Raw genomic sequence first — 11,911 nt, 5'->3', positions numbered from 1 at the left:
TCTTCAATTGCCCATCATCTTTTGACTCAAATGCAGTGACTAATCACTGAGCATTTACTACCTTCCTCTCTGAGCACCGTGGTAGGTGCTCTGGAATATACAAAGACATATAAGATGTTGCCTCTGATTTTTATAGCAATTACTTGTTTATGATTCATTCAGCAATTAATCATGTACAGCTTTATGATGTCTTTTAGACTATCTAATAAGTGTTGTTTAAATCCTGCTATACTACTTTCACTTTTCTTCATTCCATACTGAAGGTCTATGATGTGACAAACATTATCCCATACTGGTATGTAACTGTCCCCGCTATTAAAAAAAAAAGCCTGATTTGGGGATGCTCAACAAAAAGGCTGCAAACTTGAGTGAGATTCCAGTGTCACCCACATGCTCTGAGTATGCTCTGGGTGGCTTTGCTGTCTGGAATGCCAGGTTCTGTGTTGCTGTGTGATCTGGTGAACACCCCAAGTGGAGACATGTGAAGATCATATGTAGGATGGAAACTTCTGGCAAGCATGTGTGGGAGCACCATTGCAAATCCTGGTGAGCACTACAAAACCATGTGCCAGCACTGTTGAGTGTGACCTCTGGTGAACACATATGAAGAATCACAACTAAAGTGTGAGACCCCTAAAAAGCATTAAGGAAAGAAAAGGGTGTTGGACTGGAGGGTGGGTGTGGAATGGATAGGAATGTCAGGAGGTAGTACCAAAAAGGAAAAAAAAGAGGGCCAGGCAGTCCATTTTTCTCTGCAGGAACCCCAAGTTCAATCCCAGGCACCACATGGCCTCCTGAACACCACTGGGAACAGTCCCAGGCAGTGAGCTGGGATTAACCCTTTAGCATGGCTGCATGCCCTCTCCACCCAATAAAAAAAAAAGAGATGGAAATAGGACTTATAACTTAGCAGGTACTATTTGGGTCTAAATGAAAGGATGATCAGTTTCACGGAAGAGAGGGATCACAGGTGATTACTCAGCTCAGCCTGGAAGGAGAGTGTCTAAATATCATCTATTTATTTTCCTTATGAGCAAAGGTGCAGGAGTATAAAAGAACAGGAAGGAATATAATTTAAGTATGCGTGGGAGGGCAAATTAGAGATATTGAGCTCTTACTGCATGCTTATAGGATGTTTCTTCCTTTAGCAAGACCACCTTTCCCCACCCCATTACACATGTAGTATGTGTTCATTATAAAAAAACATCTAGGGCTGGGATGGATCATATAGTGGGTAAGGTGCTTGCCTTGCCCACAGCTGACCTGGTTTGATCCCTGCCCTACATAAGGCCCTTGGGGGAACAGCTAGGAGTGACCTCTGAGCAGAGTCAGGACTAAGTCCAGAGCACTGCTGGGGAAGCCCTGCAAGCAAAAACTAAAATGACTATATGAATGCCAGTGCATGGGGGGGGGGGGGGGAACTCTTTCTGAACCAGGACTCTTACTTTGGAAACCCTATAGAGGGTTTCAGCAAGCCACTCAACTTCATCTGTAAAACAGGCCAATAGTATTTACCAATGCCCAGTGCTTACAGCATAGATCTCTTGTGAGGATTAGCCGAGTGAATGCACGTAAGGAACTCAGAATAGTGTCCAGCAGCTGAAACTTTTAGCAGTACTTCTGTGACTTTTTATCTAAACACGCAAGAAGTGTTTAAAACAAGTGTGTGAGATAACGTTTACATTTGAATAGATGTGACTCACTGCCTGCAGTTTCTATCTTCGTTGTCTACGCACCAACATCTCATTATGATGAAAGAGAAATCGAGAAGTTCTACATGGAGCTAGAGAAATTCTATAAAGACCACACCTTCTACAAGATCATTGTGGGTGATTTTAATGCCAAGATAGGACCGAGAAGATCAGCTGAAGAACTTCACATCGGAACCCATGGCCTAGAATGGAACGAACAGGGTGAGAGACTGTCTGAGTTCATCATGTCGACCAAGACCATTCATGGTAACTCACAGTTCCAGAAGGCAGAATCTAAACGATGGACATGGGAGTCTCCCGGTGGACGATTCCACAACGAAATAGACCACATCATATTCAATCGACGGTTTTGCCTGACTGATGTCGCTGTTGTCCCAAAATTTCGAACGGGATCGGACCACCGTCTCCTTCGTGCAAAATTCTACTTCACAGAGCGGGGAGAAAGGGCTGCAAAGTTCAAAAAGAGAACTCCCAGAACGACCACCAACTGGGAACTCTTTGGTACTATTGCGGCAACATGGGAAGATGCCATTGTTGACAACATTGACGAGGAATACGATCGACTGGTTCAGCACCTCCATGAATGTGCGAGGAACGCCAAGAGAGAGATAGCCACAAAAAGTCGCCTATCTTCGAAAACTCTTGAGCTAATTCGCCAGCGTGGTTTGGCGCATGCCTCAGGCAACCGCAAGCTAACGTCCGAGCTTGCAAAGCAGTGCAGAGATGCGATCAAGGAAGACCTCAAAGAGAGAAGAGCAGAAGTACTGGTAGATGCGGCAGAAGCCGGGAAAAGTATTCGTAACGCCCGCCTGTCCTTCGCCAACTATAAGACCAAGATGACTGCCCTCCGACGTCCTGATGGATCCATCACATCCTCCAGAACGGCAATGGAGAAGATTATCCATGACTTCTACTCAAATGTCTTCGATAGCCATGTCCACTTGCCGACATACCAAATTCCACAGGATGGGTATGTCATTCCCAACGTTCTCCCTTCCGAAATCCGACACGCCATTTCGTCAGTAAAGAAGCAAACAGCACCCGGCCCAGACAAGGTCAGACCTGAACACCTGAAGAACCTGCCGTCAGTACTCATCAATACACTGGCTGGGCTCTTCACTCGCTACCTGTCTGAATGCAAGGTTCCATCTCAATGGAAAACCAGCAGGACCGTACTACTGTTCAAGAAGGGAGACATCCATGACATTGGCAACTATCGCCCGATCTGCCTATTGTCTGTCATCTACAAGTTGTTCACTCGAGTCATCCTGAATAGGATTGGCAGAACACTAGATGAAGGACAACCATGTGAGCAAGCAGGGTTCCGCAAAGGATTCAGCACCATCGACCACATCCACACGATAACCAGGCTCATTGAGGTTTCTCGGGAGTTCAAGATGCCGCTCTGCTTAACGTTCATTGATTTAAAGAAGGCCTTTGATTCTGTTGAGACGGAAGCGGTCATTGAAGCCCTAGCCAATCAGGGCATTCAAGCCCAATACATCAGGATCCTCCGTGAGCTGTATTGCGGATTCACTACCAGGATCTCACCATTCTACAAAGAAGTGATCGTTGATGTCAAGAGAGGGGTGCGGCAGGGTGATACCATTTCACCAAAACTCTTCAGTGCCACCCTCGAGAACATCATGCGACGACTGGAATGGGAAGGAATGGGAGTGAAGATAGATGGTCGGCAACTACACCACCTCCGCTTTGCTGATGACATTGTTTTAATAACACAAAACATCAGCCAAGCGGCACAAATGCTGGCCGACTTTGACGGTGAGTGTGGAAAGGTAGGACTACAGCTGAATCTTACGAAGACAATGTTTATGAGAAACAGCCTTGTTCCTGACGCCCCATTCACTCTCAATGGAACGACCATCTCCGAATGCAACAGCTATGTGTACCTAGGTCGAGAGGTCAACATGACAAATGACCTGGCACCCGAGCTGCGCAGGAGGAAGAGAGCGGCTTGGAACGCCTTCAAGAACGTCGAAGAAATAGCTAAGAGGACGAAGAACCTCCAGCTCCGGGCACATCTCTTTGATTCCACTGTTCTTCCTGCATTAACATATGCCTCAGAGACCTGGGCCCTACGCAAACAAGATGAGAACGCTATTCAGGTCTCCCAAAGAAGAATAGAAAGAGCTCTGCTTGGAATATCACGTTTCACTCAAATGAGAGAACGAATCCGGAGTTCTGACATCCGTCGACGATCAAGGATCAGGGACGCTGTCCCATTTGCCAAGGTGTCGAAAATCAGATGGGCTGGTAACGTAATGAGATTTAAAGACGACCGTTGGACTAGAGCTGTTACTGATTGGATTCCACGGGATGTCAAGAGACCGCGTGGCCGCCCACCTACCAGATGGTCAGACTTCTTTGTCAAGGTCATGAACGATCGGTTTGAGGCCCTCCATGTTCCCGGAGCGAAGAGATGCCATTGGGCTACACTAGCACGCGACAGGGACAAATGGAGACGTTACTGGCGCCCGCTCGAGCAAATCGACGACTAACGGGAAGTTAAGTGATTAAGTGATTAAGTGAGATAACCAGGATTCTTTTTAGAAAGAGACTTCTGGCACCTATGGGGGAGGATAAACAGGGAGGCAAAGTTGGTGGCAGGGATCCTGTCATACAACACGAGGGAGCTGGGCCATTCCCGGCAGTGGGGGTGGGGGTGGCGAGGCGGAAAAATAAACCCTAGAGTCCTTTCTAGGAGAAGAAATGCTAGAACTTCGACTGCTGACGGCTGCACCCATCCCACTGCAAATCACCGACTTCTGGCTCCAGGATGGCAGTGGTACCAAATCCAAATATGGTTTTGACTTAGAACTTTTCCGATCTGCGCTCGTGCTGTTGTCGACCCAGAATCAGGGGCATGCACAGCTGCCTGCTTAGGAGAGGAGCTTAGCTTTCGGTGGGGTTATGCCTGTGAACCCGAGACCCACAAACAAATACACCGAACAAGGAGGAATCTGGACATAATGGGGGTGGGGGGAGGAAGGTGGAAGCGATTAAAAAAAACCCTGTGACTTCAAAAAACACTTTCTCCCACCCTGTCCAGGCAGACTCGCATCATCAGGATCCCAAGGGTGCGGGATACGTGCAAGGCAGGGCCAGGGCCGGGTTCTGTGGCCTGATCCCCACCATCACCCCAATTCAGAGCCCAGGCAAAGGGAGCCAAGAAAACGTCAGCTTTGGGGGGGGGCAAGGTCATACACCACTTCCGACGGCCGGGGCCAAGGCCGAGCGACAGGGTCCGGGCAGCGACCGGGGGTGGGGGGGTGGGGGGCGAACCGGGGAGGCCGCGGGCTCGCGCTCCGCTCCCGGGCGGGGCGCCGGCGGCGGTTGCGGCCCCGCGTCGCGCGGCACTTCCGGCGTGTGCCGGGGTGGCCGGATGACGTGGCTGAGTCAGAGGAAGCGGCCGCGGAGGCGCCGGGGGGCGGGGGAGGATCGGGAGCGGGCGGTGTCGGCGGCGGCGGCGGCGCGGAGGAGCCAGCGGCTGGGCCCGGGCCCCGAGCGTCAGTGCGCGCCCCGTGGATGCGAATCGGCCGCGGCGGCGGAGGAGGAGTCGGTGGGCCGGCGGCGCCGGGCCGGTGGGAGCGCGGAGGATGAGGCCGCTGCCGGGCGCTCCCGGCGTGGCGGCGGCGGCCGCCGCGTTGTGGCTGCTGCTGCTGGCGCTGCCGCCCCGGGCGCGGGCGGACGAGCACGAACACACGGTGAGCGGCGCCCCGCGCGGCCGGTCGGCCGCTCGGCCGCTCGGTAGGCCCGGCGCGGCCTGGCGGGCCCCGCCAGCCCTGGGACGGCGCCTTCCGGTTGGGCCGCGGCGGAGCCAGGAACCCCGGGAGCCGGGAGCGGGCGTCGCCGTGCGCGGCCGGGACGGGACTCGGCGCTGCCGCCGCCGCCGCCGCCGCCGCCGCCGCGAGTGCCGGGGCCACGGTCCCCGGCCGGACCGAAATGGCGCCGAACCCCTTCCGCGGACTGCGGCCCTCGCTCGGGCCGGCCGGCTGGCGGGGTTGGCGGGGGCCGGCGGCGCTGGAGGTCGCGGAGGGGGCACGACGGGCCGCCGGCCACGCTCCGCGGGAAAGAGCCACTTTGCGAGCCGCCTCCCCGGGCTGCCCCCGCCCCCGCCCGGGTCCGGGTCGCCAGCGGGTCCCTCCCCTCTCCCCCCCCCCCGTGGGCCACGTGTGCGGGCGCCGGACCCGCACGCGCCCGGCCCCCCGCGGCCTTTCTTCGGACGGGGCCCGCCCCCTCCTCTCGCGGGGTCCTGGCGTCACCCCCTGGCCGGGTACCGTCTCGGGTTGGGGTGGCCTGTGGGTTCCCGGGAAGCGATGGGCGCGTTTGGTTTTGCTCCCCCACCCAAGTGCAGCCAGGCCCCCACCCCCCCACCCCCAGCCTCAGCGCCAGTGTTAGGGGGCGCCGGGCGAGACTCTGTTTACACCCAGTGACCGTTTCAGACGCGTGTGCGGGACCCGGGGGAGGCTTGGGAGAGGGCGGTGGTCTCTCTCCACTCCCCGCCCCACCCCCCAGGAGAGGGGTGGGGTGGAAGCAGCCCCCCCCCCCCCCCGCCACTCACCCACACGAGACGCTCGCTTAAGTTTTGGATTTGTAGTGGATGGAACTTTTCCCTGGACCCCCCAGGCTCCGTGTTGTGCTCTCCTCTGCCCAGATGCACAGTGACACAATTTGGACAGTTTTCCTCTGTCACCTGTAGGTACCGTTGATGTCTCTCCTCCAATGTGTTTTTGTTTGTTTATTTATTTATTTTTGGGGGTGGGGGGAACCCCTCTCCGTCCAGCGGCTGGTTTTCTGTGTTCACGTGTGTGAGACTGTGGTCTTAGGAGGCTGTTGCTGGCCATCCTTGGGGGTTGAGTTAGGAGCCGTTTTCTTCAAGCTGATGACTTGTCGCCAAGTTTGAGATGTCGTGTTTCTTTGTTTCGGGCAGTGGGCTTTCCCAACCTCCCCCCCCCCCCCCCCCCGTGTCTTTTCATCAGTGGGATTATTGCTGGTTGTTTTTCCAGTTTGGGAACACTTGGGGAAATTAGGTAAAGCTCAGAACTCTTGCAACTGTATTTCAGGCTCCCGGGTTTTAAGAGCCGTGGTCTGCTTTTTTTTTTTTTTTTAAGTTTTGCATTTTATAGAGACGTAGAAGTTAAGGAACACGATTAAAAGTTTATACAAGTTGGAAGTGAAGACTCGGAATAATTCACAGATTTAAGTTGTATTATGGATTTCAGTGAATGCTGCTGCCAGAAGCATTGTGATTTTTTTTTCCTGCCAGTAATACAAATATTTGATACCTATTTTGGAGATAGGTAACATGGTATGTAGGAGATGAAAGCAAGATTTAGAATCTGTTTTATGTCCATATCCTTCTGCCCTCTCTGGCTTTTTATCAATATTCATTTTAAAAAAATGTTTCAGGCAGTACTACAGTGAGGTATATCGAAAACTTAAATAGGTATTATTCATGTGTGTGTTTTGCTATTAGTCACTATACTCATTCCATGTTTCCTGTAAACATGAGCATCCACCTTAGCCAGAAAACTACTGAAAGCAGAAAAGATTCAGTGTATTGTTTTCCCACCAAAAGGGCTGAAGGAGCTGTGAAGGAGGAATGATAGGAAGGAGAAAAATTGCCAAGAGAACTTTTGAAGTAGGTGTTTAGTAAGTACTCGTGAATTGAATTATTAAAAAAAATTTTTCAGAAACTAAAGTTTGCCCTTTATTAGCTTTCTGTGAAGTCTTTCCAGAGATGATAATTAATGGGGCTTTTGTAGCAATCTATGTATAAACTCATTTTAAACATTAACTTATGGGGTTATTTGTTCACTTAAGACAATTTTGGGAATGGCCGTTGTGATCCAGGAGCTCTCGCTCTCCCCTGTCTTTGTTGTCCATTATAGGTGTCCATTATAGGTGTCCATTTGGTAGGTGTTGTTGGGCTTTCTTCCTTTTTTCTTTAATAGAACACCAGAGGGATTAAGTTGCCAGAGCCAGTAAAGATAGGGCTTGAACTCAGGCGACCTAAATTAAGTCTGTATGTGGTTTTTTTTTTGGTAGGATAAGGTCTATATCCTTTTATTCTAAAAATAGAGGAAGAACATGTGGGTATTAAATTGTAGTTGTCTTTATTGATAGTATTTTTAACTGGATATTTCTAGCTTGATAAAGGGCCATTCCTAAGGAGAGATTTTGGGCTGAATGGCCATGCAGTGGCACAACATGTGCACGCACAAAAAGGCCTGTTTGGTTGAATGATTTGCTGATATCGCCTTGAAATTATGAATTTCTGACCAAAGTGTCCCGTATTTTTATTTTGCACCTCACAAATTACATAGCTGCTTTTAAGAAGAAACCGCTACTTTATGTAGTTTTGTAACTCCTGGAAATAGTGACATTTCTTAGTTTAGGTACAGAATTGGGATTCAGCTGATATTTGACTCTTGGTACTTTAGTGCTTATTAATTCCAAACTCTAAATACTCTAAGGAGATATACTTTTGATTTCTACTATATATATAGCACAGCGGGTAAGGCGTTTGCCTTGCACGTGGCCGACATAGCCGACCGGAGTTTGATTTCTCCTCCCCCTCTGAGAGCCCAGCAAACTACCGAGTATCTCGCCCGCACGGCAAAGCCTGGCAAACTACCCGTGACGTATTCAATATGACAAACACAGTAACAAGTCTCATAATGTTACTGGGCCCCCTGGAGCAAATTGATGAACAACAGTAGGACAGTGACAGATATATATATATAAACATATATACACACACACTCTCTTAAAGTTTAATCACGCTTAGTTTATGGATAGTGTTTGAAATAAAAATTTCACAAAAGAACATGAAGGTCAGACTATAGTTAAGTGAAGGGTCATTAGCGATGCTCTTTTCAGTAAGTGAAAGATAATAGGGTGTGATTTGCGCCTATTTGTTTTTTAAGCATTTAGTTACCATTTCTCCCAAGAAATGACTCCATTAAGATTCCAAATTAAGAATCAAGGAATTTTAGAACTAGAAAGATTTGATATAATTTAATCCAGTGCTTTGATTTTTATTTTTAATGGCTTTTAGAGAGCCAGTGACTGGCTTCCAGCCACTGAAACAGTTTGAGCTTCTGATATCTTGCTTACTTCCTAGATCATGTTTTTCCTACCTGTCTTGAACAATTTCCATAGAAACACTAAAGGTGATAACTCCCAAATGAGACTGTAATCAAGGACACAACAATCTCCCTCCCCCAGTAAAACACTTTATTTAGGGGAAGGGAAGGTAAGAAAGAAATGGAAGCACACAGATTTTGGGGGGGTCTCCTCAAGCAAGATTCCCATTGCATTCTTAAAGCATTTTGTAGTTTGTACCGTAGCCTTGAATTATTATGGATTCTGTTTCCTCGAATTCACAAAATCAAAAAAAATTTTTTTTTCTTTTGTCTGTTACATAGGGCTTCTGTGCTTGGCACAGCAAGTGATATTTAATCAGTGTTTGTTGGATGATCTGAGTAATGAGGGAGCTACTAAGAATAAGAATTTGGGGTCTCAGCAGGCCTGGGATAGAGTTCAGTGTAGAATACTTACTTTGCTTTTGTGAGGTCCTGGGTTTGATTCCCTGGTACTGAAAAGAAAAAAAAAGGAGGGGGGCCGTGTGTGTGTGTGTGGGGGGGGGTAATATGTTGTATAAATAAAGCATAGTGAAAACATTCCAGACCATTAAGATGGTTATTCATGGGAATGTCTGTTATCTTTCAGGTCCCTATTTTAAATCACAATCCCCTTCCTTTGTGGCCCATTATTCCTCTGGTAGGTTATGTTGGAAAGATCTCTAAGCTGTGCCCAAGATACTCTACTTCTGCCAGAAATATACCAAGGAGTGATTTCAGAAAGGTTTTTTTTTTTTAAATTTTTTTATTTTTTTCCCCTTTATTTTATTTTATTTTTTTTTACAGTTGTAGATTTACAATTTTTTGTGCTTTGGTTTCAGTTATACAATGATCAGATACCCATCCCTCCACCAGTGCCCATTTCCCACCACCACGGATCCCAGTATCCCTCCCACCCCCATCCCCCCATCCCACCCTACCTCTGTGGCAGGGCACTCCCTTTTGTTCTCTCTCTCTTATTGGGTGTTATGGTTTGCAAAAGAGGCAATGGGTGACAATCATGTTTGTTCTATAGTCTACTTTCAGCATGCTTCTCCCATCCTGGGAGGATCCTCCCAACACCCTTTATTTGGTGCTCCCTTCTCTAGCTGAGCTCCCTTTTCCCCTAGCATGTGTGGTTGGACTCCAAGCCATGGAGTAAAATTCCTGGTACTAATCTCGGCCATTCTTGGGTGTTAGTCTCCTATTTTGTTACTTTATGTTCCCCAGATGAATGCAATCTTTCTATGTCTATCCCTCTCTTTCTGAGTCATTTCCCTTAGCATGATACTTTCCATGTAGTACCACTTGTATGTAAATTTCATGACTTCATCTTTTCTAACAGCTACATAGTACTCCATTGTGTAGATGTACCAAAGTTTCTTTAACCAGTCATCTGTTCTTGGGCATTCAGGTTTCTTCCAGTTTCTGGCTATTGTAAAGAGTGCTGCAATGAACAAACAAGTGCAGATGTTCAGAAAGGTTTTGTTTCCTTACTTAAATGGTAACCTTTTTGTCTTAGCCTGTATTTGGAAATATGGTAGCTTTTACAATTTATTTGAAGATTTATAAAGTGAATAAATTATTTACTATTCTAATATGCACTGCAGCACTGTAGCACTGTCCTCCCGTTGTTCATCGATTTGCTCAGGCGGGCCCAGTAACGTCTCCATTGTGAGACTTGTTGTTACTGTATTTGTCATATCGAATATGTCACAGGGAGCTTGCCAGGCTTTGCCGTGTGGGCAAGATACTTTCAGTAGCTTGCCGGGCTCTCCGAGAGGGGCAGAGGAACCGAACCCGGGTCGGCCAGGTCAGCCACGGCCACGTCGGCCGCGTGCGAGGCAAATGCTCTACCCGCTGGGCTATTCTAATATAGACTAGAGAAATGTTGTAATTGTCCTATTTTCAGCAGTACTCTGATCATCTAAAGTTTATTTTAGACAGTTACTTTGAAGAGAGCACTCATCCCAAGAGTATCCAAACAAAAAAAAGAAACCTGAAATTTTATTTGTAGTAGAATTCTGATGGGTTTAAGTAAAAGGCCTGGAAATTATGATTTTTTGGGAACCTTTAAAGACCTCGATTTTGCTTCCCCAAATTCATATTTTATATATGCACACTTTTTCCTTCACAGGAAAATGATGCTATTCGGGTGGCTGTTCTGAACCTCCTGTCATTTCTCTGTTTATGTTCTTGACTTGTCTGTGTCAGGTAAAATAAGACCGAAAAAGCCATTTGACTTCGTTAGTCTTGTTTTACCTGAGTACAGCAGAATTTCTCAGTGTTCGTCCTGAGAAAAATTCATGATCTCTATCAAGGAGGGAAACTTCTTCTGTTTCTTCCTTTTTCAAATTCATGGACAGTGTTTATGTGAGAGGAGAGAGCCTGGGGATGTGGCTAAGTGGTAGAACCATATTCCCTGGAAACATGAGCCGCTACAGCCCCGCATCATGATTCTGGCACCACTGCCCTTGTACTGCAAGTGTCAAATCTAGAAGCCATCACCTGTGCTTGTGACCCCTTGATATTGAGGCTGACAATAATAAAGGGAAGAGAAGGGTGGAAAGAGTGAGACCCAACATTCATGACTTCCTTTTGAGAATAGGATACAAACTGAATGACATGAAATTTGTTTTTAGGGCAGATTAGAGGCTCAAATGGGAATATTCAGTATTGCCTTTAGTTGCTTTATATAGTTGTACTTTTCTCCTATTCCTTTGATTTAGCTTTTTCTCTTTAGATAATGAGTATTAATTTAATACAGATTCATTTTAAGCTGTATAATGGGTGAAAATAGAACTACCTTCTAGGTTTTCAGAGGATTAGATGTTCTGTAAAAATTGGTCCCTCTCTGGCACATGGTATATACTTATTAAGTGTTACTAGTTAAGGATACGATTATAAAAAGTCTTGAGGTGTGTATATATATATATATATATATATATATATATATGGGATTGCTCAGTTAAGGCTTTACTTGAGGATTAAGGATTTGGAGAGGAGGATTTGAGTAGTTCTGAAGAATAAATATACAAATTGTCTAGGTGGGAA

General features: G+C 47.5%; 1 protein-coding gene across 1 annotated transcript in view; it reads left to right on the top strand.

Moving 5' to 3' along the window:
• Nucleotides 1-5,130: 5,130 nt before the first annotated feature.
• TM9SF3 (transmembrane 9 superfamily member 3) overlaps nucleotides 5,131-11,911 on the top strand; it is a 61,930-nt gene continuing 55,149 nt past the window's right edge. Inside the window, exon 1 of the mRNA XM_056120370.1 lies at nucleotides 5,131-5,437. Coding sequence (XP_055976345.1) covers nucleotides 5,330-5,437 — 108 coding nt within the window. The 5' untranslated portion in view covers nucleotides 5,131-5,329. The remainder of the gene's footprint in view (nucleotides 5,438-11,911) is intronic.

This window comes from Sorex fumeus, unplaced genomic scaffold (assembly GCF_029834395.1).
Source record: "Sorex fumeus unplaced genomic scaffold, SorFum_2.1 ptg000043l, whole genome shotgun sequence".
Classification (NCBI taxonomy): domain Eukaryota; kingdom Metazoa; phylum Chordata; class Mammalia; order Eulipotyphla; family Soricidae; genus Sorex; species Sorex fumeus.
This window is presented reverse-complemented; position numbering and strand designations above follow the sequence as displayed.